The 24,813-nt window shown below is 37.3% G+C and overlaps 1 protein-coding gene across 3 annotated transcripts in view; it reads left to right on the forward strand.

Moving 5' to 3' along the window:
• Positions 1-24,813, forward strand: part of PRKDC (protein kinase, DNA-activated, catalytic subunit) — a 259,605-nt gene that overhangs the window by 3,510 nt on the left and 231,282 nt on the right. For 2 of the 3 annotated variants that reach the window (XM_033125784.1, XM_033125783.1), the window contains exons 4-10: positions 261-335; positions 1,056-1,164; positions 1,659-1,771; positions 1,858-1,957; positions 22,534-22,589; positions 22,672-22,702; positions 23,274-23,431. In XM_033125784.1, coding sequence (XP_032981675.1) covers positions 261-335; positions 1,056-1,164; positions 1,659-1,771; positions 1,858-1,957; positions 22,534-22,589; positions 22,672-22,702; positions 23,274-23,431 — 642 coding nt within the window. Of the gene's footprint in view, positions 1-260; positions 336-1,055; positions 1,165-1,658; positions 1,772-1,857; positions 1,958-22,531; positions 22,590-22,671; positions 22,703-23,273; positions 23,432-24,813 lie in introns of those variants that run through there. The other variant, XM_033125785.1, reaches the window with a different exon arrangement.

Below are 24,813 nucleotides of genomic sequence, written 5' to 3' on the forward strand. Positions count from 1 at the left end.
TGAAGTTTCCGTTTACTTTGTGTTTGTGTGATTATTGTTGATATTATCATTGCTCATTGCATCAATGTTTTCAGTAATTTTTAATCTGTATGTTTATATACGCTAAAGTTATACTTTTAATAGCTAGGTATTTTACTTAATAGCTAGGTCATATATTGGTATTGCTCCTCTCAGAGATGTAGTTTTATCTATTGTTAAGTCTTACTTACAAGAACTAAAATCTCATTGATGATTTTGGTATGTTTTCTTTTAAAACCTAGAATACTTGTACCAGTGTTTACACAAAAGATAAGACTGCTAAATGTAAAATTCCGGCCCTAGACCTTCTTATTAAGGTAATTTAATATTTCTAAGTACAAATATTAAACATAACTTAAAAAAAAATGGGAATTTTGGGTTGAGAGATATTGGATGATGGGCTCTAATCACATGAATGTGTGGATAAGATGCACATTTTCCAATCATCACCCAACAATACTTTGGTATTTTGCTTTCAGACTCTTCTGGTTAGCAAATGAAGAATTTTGGGTTGTGATGGGAATGAAGGGGAAAAATAACTAAGAAGTTTACTGCTCCTCCCTAGTCTCATTACCCTTACTCTTAAAATTACTGAGAATTGCCAAAATTCACCTCATTATGTCTCTGAGATTTTTTTTAAAACCGTACTACGGAGATGGCTCTGTATGTTTTATTTTAGTGGTCACTGGGATTCACTCTTACCTGTATCTCTCTCTTAGCTGCATCTCTGTTTTAGAATTCCTTTGGGTCTTGTTGTTAAGTGCGTCCAAGAGAATTGTTCTACTCATGTTATTGGTTTCTTGGGAAAGTAAAATTAAGTTTACAACCTCTTCCCCTTCGTAACCCCTGTTTTCTCCCACCATCCACCTTACCTTCTACCTCCCAAATAATCGGGCTAGATAAGAGTCCTGAGACACCAAGCATAAATCCCCTAGAGACACATGATTCTGGAACATTGCTGTATACAGAGTCACTTAGGTAGATAATGCCTTTTCATTATTTTTCTCTTTAGACAATGATAATTTGTATTCTTTTAGTTACTTCAACTTTTGAGAAGTTCTAGACTTATGGATGAATTTAGAGTTGGAGAATTATTTAGCAAATTCTATGAAGAGCTTGCATTGAAAACAAGAATACCAGATACAGGTGAGATGCATTTAAATGTTATTTTAAAATATTTTAACAAATTGACATTAAAAAAATTACTAGCATAAAACTTAAATGTTTTTCTCTACCAAGGTATTTATGTTTTACAGATGAATCCTTTTTGCTGAAAATAAGCCAAAATGAAACCAAACGAAAACAATGTGTGATGACTTCTGCTTCCAAAAATTTTAATGTTTACAAAATGATTTATTTAAATATAAATCTCATACCACATGTCAAGTATAATTTAGTTTATAATACTAGATTTTCATAAAAGTTATCAAGAAAGATTACAGTGTATAAAACTAGATATTTTGCATGCCTTATTGTGAAATTACTTTCGAACTAAACATCCTCTCCTTTTCTTTGTTTTTAATTTTAATTTCATTTTTATATTAGTTTCATGTGCTCATTTTCCTATTTATGCATTTTTTGTTTATTTAATTTATTTAAATGTAATTTTTTCCTTTATTTATTTAACACTTATTTTTCAGTTTTAGAAAAAATATATGAGCTTCTAGGAGTATTAGGGGAAGTTCATCCTACTGAGATGATAAATAATTCAGAAAAACTGTTCCGGGCTTTTCTGGGTGAACTTAAGACACAGGTATGATATGCTTTATGATATTGTGTTTCCATAGATTTGGTTGTATTTTTCTTTTATACAGTAACTTCATAAAACTTTCCTTTTAGATGACATCAACAGTAAGAGAGCCCAAACTACCTGTTGTGGCAGGATGTCTAAAGGGATTGTCATCACTTATGTGTAACTTTACTAAATCCATGGAAGAAGGTATTGCTTGATTCCACTTGATTTTCTTTTTTTATTCAAAAACTATAGATCTAAATGAATTGCCTGTTTACTTTTAGAACTTTTTTTTTTTAATTTATTGGGGTGACAATGTTAGTAAAATTACATAGATTTATTTTTAGAACTTTTAAGCCAATCTTGGACTCATACAGTTGTGAGACATAATATAGAGAGATTCCATATGTCCTTTATCCATTTTCTGCTGGTGATATAGTACAGTAGCACAACCAGGATACTGACATTGATAAAATCTACTGATCTGATTCAGATTTTGCTAGGTTTTTATGCACATATTTGTATGTGTGTATTTAGTTCTGTGCAATTTTATCATGTGTAAGTCTCTGTATGCACCACCACAGTCAAGGTAGTGAATAGTCCATCACCACAAGGATCCTTCCTGCTAACCTTTTATAGCCACATTCACCTCTCTTTCTCCCCGCTCCTCCTGCAGTTACTACCGATTTATCTCTATCTCGAATTTTGTCATTTCAAGGTTATAAAAACAGACTCATAATATGTAATTTTCCATGTAACTTCATTCAGCATAATGTTTTAAGGTTCATCTATGTTGTAATGTGTGTCGAAATTTCTTTCCTTTTTTAGGCTGAATAATATTCCATTGTATGACCATACTACATTTTGTTTATCCATTCATACATCAGTGGACACTTGGGTTGCTTCTTTTTGACTGTTGTGAGTAATGCTGCTGGAAATTGGGCATGCAGATATCCGTTGCAGTCCCTACTTTCTTTTTGGGGGGGAGTATATATGCAGAAGTTGGATTGCTTAATCATTTGGTAATTCTATATTGAATTTTTTGAGGAGTTGCCTGTTTTCCACAGCAGCTATACTGTTTTACATTCCCACCATCAATGCACGAGGGTTCTAATTTCTCCACATCCCCACCAGTACGGGTTATTTTCTGTGTTTTTTTTTTTCTTTTTTTTAAATTTAATTAGTTTCAGTTATACAAAACAACATAAGTGATTAGATATTTACACACCTCACAGGGTGATAACACCAACTAGTCTACTACACATTTGACACCTTAAATAGCTATTAAAATACTGGTTACTATACTCCCTATGCTGTACTTTACATCCTGTGATTATATGTATATATGTATGTATATAGGTATGTATGTATATGTGTGTGTGTATATATATATACATATATGTATATTTTTTTTTAAGTTAACATTCAATATTCTTTTATAGGCTTCAGATATACAACACAGTGGTTATATAAATTATATAAATTACAAATTTATATAATTTATTAAGTGATTCCTGTGATAAGTCTAGTACACATCTGACGCCATACATAGTTTTTACAACATTGTTGACTATATTTCCCATACTGTATTTCACATCCCTGTGACTATTTTGTGAATACACATTTATACTGCCTAATCCCTTCAACTTCCTCACCCATCCCCTGAAATCCCTCCTATTTAGCAACCATCAGTTGTCTGTATCTATGAGTCTATGTCTGTTTTTTTTTGTTTATTCTGTTCTTTATATTACACATATAAGTGGCATGGTATTTGTCTTTCTCAGTCTGACTTATTTCACTTAGCATAAAATTCTCTTTGTCCATCCCTGTTGTTGCAAATGGAAAGATTTCATTCTGTTTTATAGCAGAGAAATACTCCATTTTATAAATGTACCAGTATTTCTTTATCCAGTCATCTATTGGTGGGAATTTCGGTTGTTTCCATATATTGGCTATTGTGAACAGCGCTGCAGTAAACATAGGGGTGCATATACTTTTTCAATTACTATTTTGGATTTCTTTGCATAAATACTCAGAAGTAGAATACCTGGGTCATTAGGTAGCTGTATTTTCAATTTTTTGAGACCCTCCATATTGCTTCCCATAGTGGCTGCACCAATTTGCATTCCCACCAAAGGTGCACAGGGGTTTCCTTTTTTCCACATCCTCACCAACACTTGTTTATTGATTTATTGATGGTAGGCATCCTGACAGGTGGGAGTAATATCTCATTATGGTTTTTATTTGTATTTCTCTGATAATTAGTGACGTTGAGCATCTTTTCAAGTGTCCATTGACCATCTGTGTGTCTGGAGAAAAATGTCTAGTTAGGTCATCTGCCGATTTTTTAATTGGATAGTTTGTATTTTTTGTTATGTGAGTTTTTTTTTAAACGTAGATTTTGGATATCAGATGTATCATTGGCAAATATCTTCTCCCATTCGGTAGGATGTCTTTTTGTTTTGTTGATGGTTTCCTTTCCTGTGAAAAAGGTTTGTAGTCCATTTATTTATTTTTTATTTTATTTCCCTTGCCCAAGGAGATATATTAGTAAAAATACTACTCAGAGAAATGTCTGAGAGTTTATTTCCTATGTTTTCTTCTAGGAGTTTTATGTTTTCAGCTCTTAAGTTTAAGTTTTTAATCCACTTTGAGTTTATTCTCGTATATGACGTAAGAATGTTGTCCAGTTTCATTCACATTTTTATGTGTCTGTCCAGTTTTCCCAGCACCATTTATTGAATAGACTGTTGTCTTTACCCCAGTGAAAACTTCTGCTTCCTTTGTCATAGATTAGGTGACCATATATACATGGATTTATTTCTGGGCTGTGTTTTCTGTACCATTGATCTATGTGTCTTGTTTTTATGAAAATACTATCCTGTTTTGATTACTATGGCCTTGTATAATTTCATATCAGGTAGCATGATAACTCCAACTTTCTTCTTCTTTCTCAGAGTTGCCATGGCTGTTTGGGGTCTTTTACAGTTTTAGATAAATTTTAGGATTATTTGTTCAAGTTCTGTGAAAAATGTCATTGGCATGTTGTAGGGATTGCATTGAGTCTATAGATTGAATTGGGAAGTATGGATATTTTAACTATATTGTCTTCCTATCCATGATCATAGTATATATTTCCATTTATTTCTGTCTTTAATTTCTTATTCAGTGTCTTAAAATTTTCTGAGTACGGGTCTTTCACTTCCTTGATTAAATTTATTCTTTTTTGATGCAATTGTAAATGGGATTTGTTTTTTAATTTCTTTTTCTGTTTTTGTTATTGGTGTATAAAACTGCAACAAATTTCTGAATATTAATTTTGTATCTTGCTACTTTATTAAATTCATTTATCAGTTCTAATAGTGTTTTGGTGGAATCTTTGGTGTTCTCTCTATATAGTATGTCATCTGCAAATAATGACAATTTTACTTGTTTTTTTCCCCATTTGGATGCCTTTTATTTATTTATGTTTTTCTTGTCTGATTTTGTGGCTAGGACTTCCAGTACTATATTGAATAAAAGTGGTGACAGTGAGCATCTTTGTCTTGTTCCTGATCTAAAGGCAAATGCTTTTAGCTTTTCCCCATTGACTATGATATTAACTGTGGGTTTGTCGTATATGGCCTTTATTATGTTGAGATATGTCCCCTCTATTCCCTCTTTGGTGAGAGTTTCTAACATATTATTTCTTCAAATAGGTTCTTGATCCCTTGCTCTCTCTGTTCTCCTTCTGGTACTCCTACAATATAAATGTTGTCACTCCTACAATATAAATCGTGTTGTACTAAAGGTCCTTTAAACTATTTTCATTTTGTTTTTGTTTTTTTTGTTTATTAGTTCTTTTTTCTTTTTGTTGTTCCAATTGGGTGTTTTCTGCTGTGTTGTCTTGTAATTCACTGATTTGATCCTCTGCTTAATCAAGTCAGCCATTGGTTCCTTCTAGTGTGTTCTTCATTTCAGGTATTCTTTTTTTCCCCCCTGCTTACTTTGGGTTTCATTTGGGTTTCAATCTTAGATTACTGATTTTAAAAATTTCCTTTTTTTTAGATTAAATTTATCGGGGTGACAATGGTTAGTAAAATTACATAGATTTCAAGTGTGTAATTCTATAATACATCGTCTATATATCACATTGTGTGCTCACTACCCAGAGTCAGTTCTCTTTTCATAAGCATATATTTGACCCCATTTACCCTCTTTTACCATCCCCCTCCCCCTTACACTCTGGTAACCACTAAACAGTTGTCTGTGTCTATGAATTTTTGTTTCTTTGTCTTGTTCCTTTGTTGCTTTCAGTTCTATATCCCACATATGAGTGAAGTTATATGGTTCTCAATTATTTGTCTGACTTATTTTGCTTAGCATAGTAATCTCAAGATTCATCCATGTTGTTGCAAATGGCAGTATTTCATCTTAGAGCAGAGTAATATTCCATTGTGTATATATACCACATCTTTATCCAATCTTCTATCAAAGGACACTTTGGTTGTTTCCATGTCTTGGCCTCCGTCAATAATGCTGCAATGAACATCGGAGTACATACATCTTTATGGATCAATGTTTTCAGATTTTTTGGGTAGACACCAAGCAGGGATTGCTGAGTCATATGGTAATTCTATTCTTAATTTTTTGAGGAACCTCCATACTGTTTTCCATAGCGGCCGTACCAGTTTACATTCCCACCAACAGTATATGAGGGTTCTTTTTTTCCTTAGTTTCTATAACACTTCCCATTATTTGTCTTGTTGATGATAGTCATTCTAACAGGTGTGAGGTGATAGCTCATTGTGGTTTTGATTTGCATTTCCCTAATAGCTAGTGAAGTTGAGCATTTTTCATATATCTGTTGGTCGTTTGTATGTCTTCTTGGGAGAAGTGTGTTCAGTCCTCTACCCATTTTTTAATTGGATTGTTTGTCTTTGTTGTTGAGTCAGGTATTCTTTATTTCTGACCTTTTTTAAATGGTTTCTATGTCCCTCTTTATGCTTGCTCTTTGTTGAATTCTTTCTAAATTCCTTAAGCATTCTTATAACCAGTGTTTTAAAGTGTCTTTGGTAGGTAGGTTGCCTCCATTTTATTAAGATCTATATCTCAAATTTTCTCCTGTTCTTTTATTTGGGACATGATTCTTTGTTCCCTCATTCTGGCTGCCTCTTTGTGTTTGCGTCTGTATATTAGGTCGATCTCCTATGTCTCTCAGTCTTTGCTGGGTCGTCTTACATAGTATGTGTTCTGTGTGGTCCAGTGGTGCAGTCTTCCTGTCTACTGTGCGTGTTGCGTGTGTTCCAGGAGTGTCTCTTGAGTGTGTTATGTGTGTTCTCCTGTTGTAGTGGAGCATTGATTATTTTAGGCGTGTCATTGGGTGGGATTGACTACCAAGTTGACTGATTGTGATGATTGGCTACTCCCACAGTATATGAGCTGCTGTGTGTGGGCTGATCCATCAGTAGTGGATTCTCCCCCACAGGCTCTTGTGCCTCTTGAGACCACCTTTTGGATGTGCCGCTTGTTGGGCTCACCAGGTAGTGCTCTGATATGGTCTGAAGCTGGCCTATGGCTGTGTTGTTCTGTTGTCTCTTAGGAGGAGCTCCCGTGCAGGCCAATTTCAGCCTTGCCTGTTACTGGCCTGCAGCTACCTGGTAGAAGTCACAAAGCAATATGAGGTTGGCTGCTGCCTGTGCTGGGCCTGCAGTTGTTTGGGGTGGACCCGTTGTGAACCGAGGCCAGCTGCCACCAGTGTTGGGCCTGGGGCAGTTTAGCAAAAGGCCCATGGCCTTTTACGCTTACTGCTATCTGGGGGCTGCCTGTAAGGAGCAGCCATTGAAAGAGCTAAATTAGGTGTGTAGGCCAGATTTGTTGATCTCGTGTTGAGAGTGCCTTTAGTGATACATCACTAACTGGGTGGGTCTCAGGGAGTCATGATGTGTGACCTGTGCTTTTTACAAGTTTAATGCAGATTCACTTGCCACTGCTTATTTTGGGGCAGTGCCTGACCTGTGACTAATCAAAACATTCTGAGGACACCTCAGCCAGCCACTGCTTGCCTCGGGCTCGCAGGTCTCTGAGAGTTGCCCAGGAGAGGCTGTGAAGCAGGTTGTCGCTCACTCTCCACCACCAAAAGTTCCCTGGTCTGGCGTGGGCTGTCCACTGCTGTAAAAGGCTTCCACAGCTTGAGGCACGGGGCCATTCACTCTGTAGCTGAGTGCACTGGGTTATGCAGTACTGGTTCTGTGGGTTGGGTACCTGGGGTATAACCAATGTGGTGATGTACATGCAAGGATTTTACCAGACCAGTGTGGTCTCATATTTCGCCGTTTGGGGAAGGGTTCACATAGAAAATATGGCTCCTTTCTGTAGGCTACATGTGCGTCTGGCTCCACACAAAGATAATGGCTGCTGTTTCTCCAGCTTTCTCTCTGAATCCACACATCTCATCCTTTCCACATATGTCTCTGGTGCCTCTCGAGTTGCCACCCCTTTACCAGAGACCAGGTAAATGTTTGTAAGCAAGTGAATCTGTGTGCAGGCCCTTCAAGAAGGTGTCCATCTCACTGGCATGTGCAGACAGAATCCTCGCTGATTTTCGTTGCCCGTTGTTATGGGAACTCCTCTTATTTTTTTAAAGATTTTATTGGGGAAGGGGAACAGGTCTTTATTGGGGAACAGTGTGTACTTCCTGGACTTTTTTTTTTTTTTTCAAGTCAAGTTGTTGTCCCTTCAATCTTAGTTGTGGAGGGCGCAGCTCAGCTCCAGGTCCAGTTGCCGTTGCTAGTTGCAGGGGGCACAGCCCACCATCCCTTGGGAGTGTCGAAACGGCACCCTTGTGGTTGAGAGGATGCGCTCCAACCAATTGAGCCATTCAGGAGCTCAGCAGAACTCCTCTTCTTGGCACAGGTCCCCTGGGCTGGGGATCGCGGTGTGGGGATGGGACCCCTCTGCCTTCCAGGGGGATCTCTGCCACTGAGGTGTCCCTCCAGTGTTCAACCACTATCTGTCTATTTGGGTCAACCCATTTCATGTCTCCACCCCTTCCACCAGTCTCAGTGTGGCATCTTTATATCCTTAGTTATAGGTGTTCTGTTCAGTTAGTCTTCAGATGATTTTTGAAGTTGATTCTTCTGTAACTTATTTGTAATTTTGGTGTGAACCTGGAATGCAGTAGGCATAGCGTTTACCTAATCCGCCATTTTGGACCCTCTTTGTCCTATTTTCTGTTTTTCGATAATAGCCATAGTAGTGGGAATGAAGTGGAGTCTTGACTTTGGTTTTGATTTGCTTTTCCTTTATGACTAGTAATTTTGAGTGTCGTTTCATGTGCTTATTGGTTATTTATATATTTTTGTTGGAGAAATAATCTTTTCAACTCCTTTGCCTATGTTTTAATTGGAATGTTTGACTTTTTGTTGTAGGAGTTTTTTTGTATATTCTGATACAAATTCCTTATCAGATGCATCATTTGCAATTAGTTTCTCCCATTGCATGGGTTGCCTTTTTCACTCTGTTTATTGTATCCTTTGATAAGCAAAAGTTGTTTATTTTGATGAAGTCTAGTGTATGTATTTTTTTCTCTTGTTGCCTGTGCTTTTGGTGTCATATCCATGTAATTATTGCCAAGTCACTGCTGAATTGTTTTTGTGCCTTTGTGTGGACCTGTTTCTGAGTTCTCTCTTCTATTCCTTTGGTCTATATAGCTATGCCCCTGCCAACACCATTGTCTTTGTGCTGTTAACTATGTAGTAAGCATTAATGCTAAATAAAGTCCTCCCATTGTTGTCTTGTTTTTAGAATCATTTTAGTATTATAAGACCTGTGCTTATCTGTATAAATTTTAGAATAAATTTGTATCTACGAAAAATCATTTTTTTTAACATTTCTTTTATTAGTTTCAGGTGCACCAATGTACAATGCGATGTAATAAAGATTTATCATTTATATCCCTTATACAGTGACAACCCCTGTCCCCATCCACTGATCCCCCCACCCCTCTGATCGCATGCAGCCATTATATTTCCACTGTCTCTATTCCTCATGCTGTAATCCGCTTCTTGTAACCGTATATAAATATACACACACACACACACACACACACACACACACATATACATATATATGTATATATATATGTAAATTGTAGTTGACATTCATTATTGTTCAGCTTCAGCTTCAGGTGTACAGTGCAGTGATCAGACATCTACATCATCCCTGAGGTGGTCTCCCTAATGAGACAAGTGTCCATCGGATACCCTACAAAATCTTTACAACATTATTGATTACATTCCCCAAATTGACTTTCGTATCCCCGTGGCAATCTTGTGGTTAACGACTGTGCTTTCTAATCCCCTTACCTTCCCCTGTTTCCCCACCCCTCCTCCTATCTAGCAACCCTCAGTTTTTCCTCTATGTCTCTGAGACTGTTTCTGATTAGTTCATTCATTTATTCTTTTCTTTAGATTCCACATATATGTGAGATCATATGGTATTTGTCTTTCTCTGTCTGACTTATTTCACTTAACATAATGTTCTCTAGGTCCATCAATATTGTTGCAAACGTTAAGATTTCTTTCTTCTTTATGGATGCGTAATACTCCATTGTATAAATGTACCACTATTTCTTAATCTATTCATCTACCAATGGGCATTTCGGTTGTTTCCATGTCTTGGTTATTGTGTATAGTACTGCAGTAAACATACGGATGCATACATTGTTTTGAATTAGAGTTTTGGATTTCTCCGAATAGAGCCTAGGAGTGGAATTGCTGGATCATAAGGTAGTTCATTTTCAGATTTTTGACATATCTCCATACTGCTTTCCATAGTGGCTGCACCAATCTGCAATCCCACGAACAGTGCACAAGGGTTCCCTTTTCTCCACATCCTTCTCAGCACTTGTAGTTTGTTGATTTATTGTTGATTTATTGACTGGGATGAGGTGGTATCTCATTGTGGTTTTTATTTGCATTTCTCTAATGATTAGTGAGGTTGAGCATTTTTTCATGTCTGTCTGCCATCTGTTGTCCTTTTTAGAAAAATGTTTCTTCATGTCCTCTGCCCATTTTTTAATTGGGTTATTTGTTTTTTTTGTAGTTGCGTTGTGTGAATTTTTTATAAATTTGGGATATTAACCCCTTATTGGATATATCCTTGGCAAATATCTTCTCTCATTCGGTAGGATCCCTATTTGTTTTATTGATGGTTTCCTTTGCTGTGAAAAAGGTTTGTAGTCCCATTTATTTATGTAAATGGTGTAAGGAGGTGGTCCATTTCATTTTTTTGCATGTGTCTATTCAGGTTTTCCAGCACCATTTATTGAATAGACTGTCCTTACCCCACCATAAATTCTTGCTTCCATTGTCGTAGATTAAATGACCATAAAGGCATGGATTTATTTCTGGACTCTCTATTCTGTTCCATTAATCTATGTGTCTGTTTTTATGCCGGTACCATGCTGTTTTGATTGCTGTAGACTTGTAGTATAATTTGATGTCAGGTATCGTTATAACTCCCACTTTGTTTTCATTTCTCTTGATTGCCGAGGCTACCCAGGGTCTTTTATGGTTCCATGTGAATTTTAGGATTATATGTTCTATTTCTGTGAAAAATGTCCTTGATAGTTTGATAGGAATTGTGTTAAATCTGTATATTACCTTAGGCAGTATGGACAGTTTAGCTATATTAATTGTTCCTATCCATGAGCCTAGTATATGTTTCCAACTATTTGTATCTTCTGTAATTTCTCTCTTCAGTGTCTTATAATTTTCTGAGTACAGGTCTTTTACTTCTTTGGTTAAATTTATTCCAAGATGTTTTATAGTCTTTGAAGCAATTGTAAACGGGATTGTTTTCTTAATTTCTCCTTCTGATATTTTATTATTCTTATATACAAATGAAACTGATTTCTGAATATTACTTTTGTATCCTGCTACTTTGCTAAATTCATTTATCAGTTCTAATAGCTTTTTGGTGGAGTCTTTAGGGTTCTCTATATATAGTATGTCATCTGCATATAATGACAATTTTACTTCCTCCTTACCAATTTGGATGCCTTTTATTTCTTTTTCTTGTCTGATTGCTATGGCTAGAACTTCCAGCACTATGTTGAATAGAAGTGGAGAAAGTGGGCAACCTTGCCTTGTTCCTGATCTGGGGGATGGTTTTAGCTTTTCCCCATTGAGTATGATGTTAGCTGTGTGTTTATCATATTTAGCCTTTACTATGTTTAGATATGGTCCCTGTATTCCCACTTTCTTAAGAGTTTTTATCATAAATGGCTCCTGGATTTTGTCAAATGCTTTTTCTGCATCTATTGATATGATAATATGATTTTTATTTTTGATTTTGTTAATGTGTATCACATTAATTGATTTGCGGATGTTAAACCACCCTTGCATACCAGGAAGGTATCCCACTTGATCATGGTGTATGATCTTTTTAATGTATTGCTGAATTCTATTCACTAATATTTTGTTGAGGATTTTTGCATCTATGTTCATTAGAGATATCAGCCTGTACTTTTCTTTTATTGTAGTGTCTTTGTCTGATATTGGGATCAGGGTGATAGTGGCCTCCTAAAAAGTGTTTGGGAGCCATCTCTCCTTCTGGATTTTTTGGAAGAGCTTGAAGAGAATAGGTGATAATTCTTTTTTGAATGTTTTGTAAAATTCACCTGTAAAGCCATCTGATCCGGGGTTTTGTTTGGTTGGGAGCTTGTTGATTACTGATTCAATTTCCCTGGTGGTAATCAGTCTATTCAGGTTTTCTGTTTCTTCTTGAGTTAGCCTTGGAAGGTTGTGTGCTTCTAGAAAATTGTCCATTTCTGCCAGATTGTCTAATTTGTTGCCATAAAGTTGTTTGTAGTAATTTCTTACATTTTTTGTATTTCTGTGGTGTCTGTTTTCAGTTTTCCTCTTTCATTTCTGATTTTATTAATTTGCGTCCTCTCTCTCTTCTTTTAATGAGTCTGGCTTACGGTTTGTCTATTTTGTTTATCTTCTCTAAAAACCAACTCTTGGATTCATTGATCTTTTGTATTGTTTTTTTGGTTTCTATTTCATTTATTTCTGCTCTGATCTTTATTATCTCCTTCCTTGTACTCCCTTTGGGCTTATTTTGCTGTTCTTTTTCCAGAATCCTTAAGTGTGAAGATAAACTGTTGATTAGTGATTTTTCTTCTGTCTTTAGATTGGCCGGCAATGCTCTGAATTTCCTTCTTTGGATTCCTTTCTCTGCATCCCATAGATTTTGGGTCGTTGTGTTTTCATTTTTGATTGTCTCGAGATATCTTTTGATTTCTTCCTTGATCTCATGGTTGACCCATTCATTATTTAGTAACATGTTATTCAGCCTCCATGAATTTGTGTGTGTTCTAGTTTTTTTCCTGTAGTTGATTTCTAATTTCATAGCACTGTGGTCAGAGAAGACAATTGGTATGATTTCAATTTTATTAAATTTATCAAGACTTGTTTTGTGGCCTTACATGTGGTCTATCTTGAAAACTGTTCCATGTGCGCTTGAGAATAACATGTATTCTGCAGCTTTGGGATTAAATTCTCTGAAAATATCGATTAAATCCAACTGGTCCAATGTGTCATTTTCTGTCTGGAAGACCTGTCCTTTGTTGTCAGAGTGTGTTGAAGTCCCCTACTATGATAATATTACTGTTGATCTCTTGTCTTTATGTCAGTCAATATCTGTCTTATATATTTAGGTGCTCCTATTTTGGGTGCATAGATGTTTACCTGGGTTATGTCCTCTCGTTGGATCAATCCCTTTATTAGTATGTATTGCCCATCTTTGTCTTTTAATATAGTCTTCATTTTAAAGTCTATTTTGTCAGATATAAGAATTGCAACTCCAGCTTTTTTCTCATTTCTATTTGTATAAAATATCTTACTCCAATCTTTCACTTTCAGTCTGTGTGTGTCTTTTGATCTGAGGTGAGTCTCTTGTATACAGCATATACAGTTTCTTGCTTTCTTATCCACTCAGCCACTCTATGTCTTTTGATTGGAGCATTTAATCCATTTACATTTAAAGTGAGTATTGATAGGTACACAGTTATTGCCATTTTTAAAAAATTTGTAGTTAGATTGTTTTCATCTTTCTTCTGTTTACAGAAGCCCTTTTAATATTTCCTGCAATGCTGGCTTGGTGGTAATAAATATCTTTAGCTTGTTCTTTTCTGGGAAGCTTTTTATCTCTCCTTCAACTTTAAATGATATCCTTGCTGGATAAAGCAATCTAGGTTGTAGGCCTTTGTTTTTCAGCACTTTAAGTAATGCCTGCCACTCCCTTCTGGCCTGCAAAGTTTCTATAGAAAAGTCATTTGATAGTCTTATGGGAGTTCCCTTGTATGTAACCCTCCGTCTTTCTCTTGCTGCTTTCAGGATCTCTCTTTCTCTTTAAGCTTTGCCATTTTAACTATAATGTGTCTTGGTGTGGACCTGTTTGGGTTTATCCTGGTTGGAACTCTCTGCACTTCTTGGCCTGTATGTTGGTTTCCTTCATCAGGTTGGGGAAGTTTTCGGACATTATTACTTCAAATATGTTCTCGATCCCTGCTCCCTCTCTTCACCTTCTGGTATTCCTACGATGCGTATGTTGTTGCGCTTGATGTTATCCCAGAGGTCTCTTAAACCATCTTCACTGTTTTTTATTCTTTTTTGTTGTTGTTCCAATTGGGTGATCTTTGCTAACTTTCTTCTAAGTCGCTGGTACGATCCTCTGCTTCATCTAACCTGCTGGTAATTCCTTCTTTATTTCAGTTATTGTATTCTTTAGTTCTAACAGGTTCATTATGATTTCTCTATCCTACTTTATGTCGTCACTAAGTGCCTTAAACATTCTTATCATCAGTGTTCGGAACTCTGTCTCTGATAGTTTGGTTATCTCTGTTTTATTTGGTTCCAGTTCTGGAGGTTTCTTCTGTTGTTTTATTTGGGTCATGTTTCTTTGTTTCCCTCTTCTGGTTGACTCTCTGTGTTTGCTTCGATGTATTAGGTAGATCCCCTAGGGTTCATGGTTTTTGCTGGGTTATCTTATGTAGTATGTGTTTTATATTTGACTTGCACCAGTTCCTTCTTCTCCTGTGAATGTGCTCCAAAGGTGACTTTTGTGTTGTGTATTTTGTCCTGTTAAAGTTGATCTTTAATTGCTTTTGGCTTGTCAGTAGCTGGGATTGACTCCTAGGCTGACTAGTTGTGAGACTTGGCTTTTCCCACAGTGGATGATCTTCTGTGAGAGGCGTTGACTGCTCAAATGAGGCTTGGCCCCTATGAGCTCTTGAGCCTGTAGAGAATTCCCTCTGGGTGTGTCACTTGTAGGTCAAATCCGGTAATACTCTGGTTTGGTCTGGAGTTGTCCTCTGGGTGTGTTGAATCTTGTGCCTCTTAACTGGGCCCTGGTGTAGGGCAATTTCAGAACAAAGCAAATCACCATGCACAACAACAAGAACAACAAAGAAAAAGCCAAATACACTCACATGTAAAACAATGGATAACCCACACTCCGCCCAGGCAAAAATATAAAAAATGCAAAAACAAAACAAAAGAAGCAGCGCTAGTCTTGGCTTAAGCCCACCAAGTAATCTCCAGGTTGTTCTCTGCTGTACTAAAGAGTCCTCTGCATCTTGTGCAGTTAGAGCTGGTCACCTGGTGCCCAGACTTACCCTGGGACTGCAGTTTTAGATGAGTGGGTCTTTGGGGTCTGGATGGTACATTTTACAAAGTCAGTGCAGTTTCTGCTCTTGCATGTACAGAACGTGCTCTGAGAGTAACACAGGCAGCGCTGTGCCCAGGTCTCCTGAATGTTAGGGCACTTCTTCCGTGTGTTTGTGTGTGTGTGTGTGTGTGTGTGTGTGTGTGTGTGTGTGTGTTGAGGGCGGGAGATTTCTGAGCTGAATCTGCTGCCTACCTACTGCTGACACTTGAGAGTGTCTCTGCAGTTGCAATTGCCCTGCCCTAGGCTGGGCAGAAAAGGTGGGGGCTGGGGATGGAGGGGGTTTTCTCTCTCTCAACCCAGCAGTTTCATATTCTTTCCAGCCTCTTCTCTTGGAGCTGCAAGCTGGGTCTTCCCCAGATCCTGAGCCCTACTGCTCCTCTGTAATCTGACACTTCTCCTCAGTTCAGAGACCAGCTTGAGTCTCTGGAAGGATGGGGGTTTGATTGGGAGAGTAGGGGGAGGGGCCCAGATAAGGTGTTTAAGTTCTTTGTCTGACCTAGGGCTCAGCTGGAGGTCTCAGCTGAGGTTACTGCCTCAAATGCTGGATATTGCTGCTCTCTCAGGCAGGAGAGATCAGCTGTAGGACGCAGGGAAAGAGCCCACCTCCTGGCTCTTGTGGTCTCTGTTGTGTCCTGGGACCCCCTGCGTTTCTGCAGCTGCCCATGCGGGCAGCATCTCCACTCTGCTCCTTTCCCTCTTCCCCTGCTAGCCTAGTTTGCCCACCTTCATGTAATCCTCATAGGAGTCTCTAAGCTGTTCTGTGTGATGAGCAGAGAGCCCTTTGATGGGTTATAGATGTTCAATTTGTGGTAAGTTCCGGAGGAGAACTCAAGAAGACCACCTGGCTGTCGCCATTCCTATGACGTCACTCTCTACGCAAAATCTTGCTTTGATTTTGATGATAATTACGTTAAACTTGTATTTCAGTTTGGGGACAGTTGACATCTCTACTATGTTGAGTTTTCCAATCCGTGAACACAGTATATCTCTCCATTTGTTTAGGTGTTTGATTTTTTTTCATCAGCATTTTGTAATTCTTAGGATGCAGATTCTTGCCTGTCAATTTACAATTCTGTTTAATATACTTTTCTTCATAGCTATCAATAATGTTCTACTGAAGTATCTCAAAATTGAAGGTTTTTAGGATAATTTAGCTATGGTAGCATTATAAGTATTATGAATTCATTTCTTTTTAAAAGCCAAATGAAGCTTGTAATCTTAAAACATTCTTTAAAAAAAAATGCATTATCTGTATTTGCTCTTCCTTACCAGTTTTGTTCAAACAGTTTCTAAATTTTTCTACCTCCAGTGTGCTTGCTTTCATAAGGTTCAAACTTATGAAATTGCCTATATCCAGTGACTTTTGACCTGCAAATACAGCAATTTCATGTTTTAACTTCATGTTTCTACTCACCCTTCTTTATTGCTGCCTACCAAGAATATTGAACTTGTTCCTATATGATTTCCTTTCCTTTGTCCTCTCTCTTATTTCTCTCATATCCTGTTGCCAGCTTCCCACTCCATCAGGTTATTGCTCAAAGAGCATCCATTTTATAAAGCCTTTATGTTTCCCCTGAGTTGACTCACTTCCTATGGCTTCTGTATTCCCCTCTGTTACAGCACTTACTATGACATATTTTTAATTTACCTGGCAGGTAATGTTGCTTATTTGTCTGTATTTTCTTGGCATATTAATTGACATTTGGTGAACATAGACAGCTTAAGGAAAATAATAGCATTTGTTGCTCAATAACCATGTGCTAATGATTATTCAAGACATTTTGCAAGAAATCTTTAAGACAGGTAATAATATTTCTGTTTTATATATTAGAAAACTAGAATTAAAGCAAGTTAACTAACTTGCCCAAAGTAACACAGTTAGTGTGGTAGGCAGAATAATGGCTCCCAAAGATGTCCTCATTCTAATCCCCAGAGCCTGTGAATATGTTAGGCCACATGGCAAATGGAAATCAAGGTTGCAGATGGAATTAAGGTTGCTAATCAGCTGACCCTGAGATGCCGAGATTATCCAAGTTGGCCCAATATGATAACAAGGGTCCTTAAATATGGAAGAGGGAGGCAGAAGAAGCAATGTTAAGGGTGATGCAATATGAGAAAGATTGACCCAGCCATTGCCGGGTTTGAAGATGGGCGGGGTCCATGAGCCAAGGAATGTGAGTGGCCTCAGAAGCAGGAAAATAGAGCCCCTAAAGCCTCTAGAAAGGAACACAGCTCTGCTGACAGCTTGATTTTAGCTCAGTGACACCCATTTCAGATTTCTCACCTCCAGAACTGTATGGTAATAAATTTATGTTGTTTTAACCACTATGTTACTGGTAGTTTGTTACAGCCACAATAGGAAACTAATATAACCAATAAATGGCAAGAGTGAGATTTAAGCCTTGGTCTGAAGCTAAAATTTATAGTTTTTCTGTTATTTCATGATAACGTGGCTTCAAGCACTAAATACTAATATAATCAAATAATAATTATTTCCTGGGTGCCTTCTATCTAAAGAGTGATGGATTAGGTATTGGATTCAGTGATCAGACTCACCGGGTTTCTACCATCATGAACTCAGTCTAATAGAGGAGGCAAACAATAAACAAATGAACAAGCTATTACAGATACAGCATTCAATTATTCAAACAAGTTGGGTACAGTGAATAGGAATATTGGAGTATGGAGAGATGGAGAATGCACACAGCCCGGAGCCAGCTGGAAAGAGTATCCCAGGCAGAGGTACTAGCAAGTACCCAGGCCTCAAGCCTGGCCAGCATGCAGTGGTTGGAAGGGTTCAAGAGAGCTGGAGTATCTGGAGCTTAGCAGCACACAGAGAGGGCCTGGTGACATTGGACAGGATGTGGAGTCGGTGTGTGAGGAGCTTCTGAACTGGGATTTCATTCCAAATGGAATGGAGAACCATGTTTTTTTCTGTAAGGAATAGGTGTGGGCCAATTGATATTTTATAAAGGTCTACTCAACTGCTAATGGATGTGAAAGATTAGTGTAGGATTGAGAGACTTTGGTCTTGAGTGTGGGAGTGAGCAACTGAAGTCCATGTACTGATTATTAAGCTGGGGGGATGGCAGAGGACCAGGTTTCAGGGAGAAACCTGGAACCTATGGAACATCCAAGCTTAGATGGTAAGTGTGCAGTTGCATATGTAAAGACTGGTTCTCGCAGTAGAAATCAGACTTCAAGATACAAATTTCGAAGTCTTCAGCATAGAAATAGTATGTAAAGCTGTGAGTGTGAGCAAGATGAACTAGAGAACAAGTGCAGAGAGATTAGGGCAAGGATATAAGGAGAGAGACTGGAGGAGGGAGTGTGATTCTTCCTTGCTCTGGGAGGGGTCTGAATGAGAAGAGACCAGAGTGGCAAAGTGGGTCCAGTTCATCAAGAGCAGCTTCAAGTCGAGTGTCATGGGACAAGCCAGAGCAGTTTAAAGTTAGTAGGATGAAGACAAGGTGAATGGAAGGTAGGAAGTAGAGGCCCTCTACAGAAAACCCTTAAGAGAAATCTTAAAATAGTAAAGCAAAGAAATGTGGTATAGCCAACAGGAGATGTTGTAGGCATAAGAAAGGGGTTTAAAAAATAGAAGAAGGTTAGCTCTTTTCTTTGGCCACGTTTTGTTGGAATTGGGGTTTACTTGCTAATTCTGTGCTGTACGATTCTTTCCAGGGTACTTTATAGCAATTTGAGAGTTTTGAGTATCACCTTCTGCTTGAACCCTTTGGGGGATCTTAGAGAAGCTTCAAACTGTGACTAGACTTCCAGAGGACTCACCAAAAAAGCTTAATCCAACATTGACTCTGGAGTCTTCTCAGATGACCTATGAAGAAGATTCATCTTACTCTTAAGCTGTCTCAGAAATACTAGCAAAGAACCTTAGTAACTTGATTCTGAACACTAGTACCAAATTCCCTTCTCATGTACGAGAATGTTTACCACAATAGCAGGACAGAGAAAAGAACTTACAGGAGCTTGGACTGGGGCTGGGTCAAAGCATACTCTACAGGAGATGTGGAGTAAGAACATTGGCAATTGCTTGGAAAAAAGGATGCACAGGATGTTACAAGCTATTAGATACTGCACCCTGTCTCTGCTTTGAAAGTATCCATAGGAGGGGAAAATTGAGATTGAATCGATTCAGAAGATTTAGATGTAGCTGTTATTTGCCTATGTTATAGAGATCCTTCTGATAACATTAGCATGGAGAATAATGACATGAAGTTGATTTAGTCATAAACCTTATTTTTGTACTTTTTTTCTTGCTACTAATTTTAGAGTCATTATGCAGCAGCTGGGGAAAGCTACTTATGCTAGGACATACTATATGCCAATATTTTGATAACCTATGATAGAAGTTCTGTGATGTCTTTTTTTCTTGCATCTCTTTTTTGTCTACCTTGAGGCCAGTAACTTACAAGGAATCTATGTAGTTCGCATTTGAATGACTTCAGTATACTTCAGTTCTATTTTTATATTTGACCCAAAAAAGTACTTATAATAGGTCTTGAGTATTGCCAGTGTGTCTTGGAAGCCTGTAAGATGAAATCCAACATCAAGAATTAGAAGCAAATAACTTGTGTGGAAGGAATGTAAAAAAGAAAACATTGGGTGGTTTGGCTAGAGCATAATTTAAGGCAGGGTGCATTAACTAGATTCTCTGGTTTTTCAAAAATTTAAATTGTAACAAACTTTTTGATGTGCTATTTCAGTTGTTAGTAGCAAATAAATGTGTGTGTAGGGGATGGTATTAAAATTTGAGACGTATTAAGTTCGTTTAAGAAAATAGAAACAAGAACTTGTGTTCCTAACTTGCACTAACCACAATAGTGAGGACAGAAAAGGGGCCACAGATTAAACCTGACAAAGTCGAGACCGAAAATAACCACATAAGATGGCGTGAACATAAAAAAATTCATAACTAAGGTGGGCCATGGTGGAAAGTCATATCTTTAGCCTGAAGCTTCTATCATAAGGTCAATCTTTACCTTAAGTGAGGCTGTCTATTGTCTTTTTGCATCTAAGATGACATCCTTGGAATGTCAGTAATCCCTTTTTCTGGACCAGAGCAGGAAAGTACAGAATCCTTCATTATTCTTCTTGTCCCTTGGTTAACATGTCTGTGTGAACTCTTAATTGTCCTGTACCCACCTATGTAAAAGAAGTACCAGTCTCTCCAATTTACTTTTATCCAATCCCAAAGATTTCCTCACTTTGCTTTCTCCCACCCTCTTAATCTATCACCAATGGATTTCATGTAATCCTCCTCCTTTGATTCTATGTATAAAATAAGCTGCAAACTGCCATTTTTGTGGAGCGTTTTCTCAGTCCATAGAGATTTTGCTTCCCAGCAATTGTCATCAGTTTGGCTCAAACTCTTAATAAGCTTTCTCTTAGGCTGGATGTTTTTCAACGACAATAGCTAAGAGGTAGAAATAACCCAAGTATCCATCAACAGATGAATGGGTAAACAATGTGGTATATACATACCTGTGGTATAATGGCATGTTATTCAGCCTTAAAAAAGGAAATACTGTTAACATGCTACAACGTGGATGAACCTTGAGGCCATTATGCTAAGTGAGATTTTTTAAAAAGTACAAAGTACAATATGATTCCACTTATGATGAGGTAACAAGAATAGGCAAACTCATAGAGACAGAAAGTAGAATAGAGGTTACCAAGGGCTGGGGGGAAGTGTGGAGGGGAGTTAGTGTTTAATGGGGACAGCCTTTCTGTTGGAGATAATGAAAATGTTTTGGGTATAGGTAGTGGCGCACAATAATATGACTATGTTTAATGGTACTTAATTATGCATATGTTTAAAATGATAAATGTTGTTACATGTATTTTACCACAGTGAAAAAATAGATACAAGAGCATGCTTGTTGGGGAGCTCTCCATTGGAAAGGAGAGGTGGACACAGGAGAGGACTGTGGGTGGCCAGAGCCTGGGAAAAGGCATGAAGCTAGGATGTTGTACATTCCCACTACTGAGAAGAGCTCAGGCCCTTGAATCCCTGGGCTTCACTGGGTCCACCAAGTCCACTCATTCCAGACCAACTGTGCACTGACAAGTACCTGGTGTCTTTGTGTCTGCACACCTATATTTACAGTGTCACTTTATATTAGAATGACCTTTTCCCCAATTAGTACTTATCCTTTTAGGCTCAACTCAAGTGCTACCTTGTCTGTAAAGCCTGTCTGGAATACTGACAGCCAGAAGAAATCTTTCCGGGTATTGAATGCCAAAGTGGCTTTCTTGTATCTCTTTTATGGCATTAACCTCCAAACATTCTGATGCTTCTCTAATCTTAAACTCTCTCTGACCCCTTCTGCCTCTGTGTCCTGTTTTTTCAAATATATTGATCCTGGTAATCAAGCAAATAATTCTTTAACCTCTGCTGTTTGCAAGTCACTGTTACAAGGAAGGGCAGAGAACTCAGTGATGAATAAAGCATAATTTCTGGACAGCTGCAGTAAATACTGGTGGGAGACAGTTATGTAAGTAATTGTGATGTCATTCAGGCCAGGATAAGAGCCTCAGATTATAGTTGGTTTTCTGTTTTATCTTTCTTTTTAGGTAATAAGTTTACTAAGGTCAAAGATCATATTTTATTCATATTTGTAATTCCCATAATGTGGCATATACTATGTGTTGAAAAAATGCTTCGGAGTATTGAAAGAATAATAATGTGTTTGGCCTTGTTTAATCCTCCAAACAACTCTAAAAGAAAGTATATATGCGTCTTTTTACAGATAAGAAAACTGAGACTGAGAGACTCTAACAGAGCTTTTAAGTGATGAGTTGAATATAAATTTGTATCTTTGTTATTCCAGACTTTCTAACTATTATACTGCAGTAATAATTGTGTGGCAGTAATATCTTACAATTCTCTAGCTGAACTGAATGATAGAAGACGTTACTCCTGAATTCACAAGAGACTGTTGTGGTTAAATATAGATGTCAAGCTGTCTGAAATAAAGCTATTGTAAAGTCACATGATAGTGTTATGATTTGTAACAGGCTTCTTTTTGGTTTTTTTTTTTCCTCAGATCCCCAGACTTCAAGGGAGATTTTTGATTTTGCATTAAAGGCCATTCGTCCTCAGGTGGGATCAATATTATTCTAATTCTTTTGCAATTGAGACTTGTGATTGTCAAACATTAATGATATGTTTTCTTTTTAAATAGATTGATCTAAAGAGATATGCAGTGCCCTTAGGTAAGATTCTATATTTATTGAGGTAGAATATTTCAGATTAAATAATGTCTTGAGTAAATTTGCTTAAACTACAAATGAAAGTTACATAAGTGTGGCTCACATGCCCTGAGCCAGAAGCCAAGAGGCAATAAAGCTGTTTGTCTAACTAAAAAACAAAAAAAAGTAAGTGATAACATCTGTGATGTGTCACTCGCAGCTATTTGCAGGGAGGCTTTTGGAGACTTTGTAGCACAAAAATTTTGGTTGAGATGGTCACATTTAGATTACATGATTTAAAAAAAATTGCTTTAGAGCATCTTTACGGGATCCAGAAGATTTGATTCTGACTGTATCTAAATAAACTGTGGTCCTGTTTCTGAACTTTGGGGATTCATTCGCCAAATCATGGGCCTATTGATTAAATGGGGGATGGTGGCATTAGAGCTCTGATTAGGATCCCTAGGTCATTACAGTGTAATGATACTGGATCTTCATGAACAGTTTTATTTTTGACATATGCCTGAAGCTTTCTTAGTTCTTTGTTGTGCTTTTTGTGTTCCTAGTTTAAATATAATGATTTTTGCAATTGCAGCTGGCTTGTGCTTATTTACCCTACATGCAGCTCAATTTAGCACCTGCCTTTTGGAAAACTACATTTCTTTATTTGAAGTACTGTCAAAATGGTGTAACCATACAAACATAGAATTGAAAAGAGGTGCAAATTCAGCTCTGGAATCTTTTCTGAAACAGGTACTAAAATTTCACTTACATTTAAAAATATTTTTTCCATGCAAAATATTATCTAATCTTGTGCTTGCACATTTGAAAAATAAATAAAAGTTGACCCATTAGCTTCTGTAGTATTTAAAGAAAAAAGCTTGGTTATTGATCAACTGCATGGATAACAGCAGGACTGAAAGAAAGCTATGAAGATACTACTAGATCTGATTAGGGCCTCAGATCCAAGATTGGACAGAAGTGACACTGAGGAGATGGAAGGAAGGAAGGCCCTGGGAGATCAGGGTTTCTTTGGCAGTGGCAGCCAGGTGGGGTAAGAAAACATATCTCTGAGAGGTGAGGGTCGGCTGTCATGTTAAGATAAGATACTTGTGTTTCATATTACTTCAAGAACAAGGAGAGTCCATTTGCCTTTGTGTATTTTCCATCTAGATAGGATGTGGTTGCAGATTTTGAGCCTGCAAATTTGGAAACATTTCACAGTTGGCTAATGAGAATGTGTTCATGATTGTGGTTCTGATTGTGGTTCCAGATACAAAGGTATCTGGAAATACCTGCTGTTCAGGATAGGTGTTATGGAATTAAACTGCTTGGGTTGTCTGAAGGAAAACATTGAAGATTCACGATATAAATTTTGTTTGGAGCAGTGTTATAAATGGTAGTTAAATTCACAAGCTAGTCCATGAAGACCAATTTGAGGTGTGGCACAGATAGTGTTCCATTCTAGGGACATATCATTGTTTGTTTTTGGATGTGTGGTGGTTTCCAGTTTGGGGCTATTTTAAATTAAGAATGTTCATGACCAAGTATTTTTGTGGACATATGTTTTCATTTCTCTTGAATAAAAACCTAGAAGTGGAATTGCTGTGTCACATCGTAGGTATATATTAAACTTTATAAGAAACTGCTAAACTCTTTTCCAAGTTGGTTGCATATTCTAATTTCCACTAGTAATGCATGAGAGTTCCATTCACACCAAATCCTTATCAACCCGTGGTATTGTTGGTCTTTTTAATTTTAGACCTTTTAATGGGTATACGATGTACCCTACTGTGGTTTTAATTTGAATTTTCATGCTGACAGTTGATGATTATCTTTTTCCCCTGTGATTATTAGCCATACTTATATCTTATTTTGTGAAGTATTAATTCATATATTTTGCTCATCTTAAAATTATTTGTGTTTCTTTTTTATTAATGAGTTGTAAGAGTTCTCTACAAAATTTGGATACAAGTCCTGTTCTAAAAATACTGCAAATAGTTTTTCTTCTGTGGTTTGCCTTTTCATTTTGTTTTTTTTCCATTGGGGTAACATTGGTTAAGAGCATTATATTAATTTCAGATATACAACATTATAATTTGATACATGTGTGCTCTTTTGCGAGCTTACCACCA

Source organism: Rhinolophus ferrumequinum, chromosome 14, assembly GCF_004115265.2.
Source record: "Rhinolophus ferrumequinum isolate MPI-CBG mRhiFer1 chromosome 14, mRhiFer1_v1.p, whole genome shotgun sequence".
Lineage (NCBI taxonomy): Eukaryota > Metazoa > Chordata > Mammalia > Chiroptera > Rhinolophidae > Rhinolophus > Rhinolophus ferrumequinum.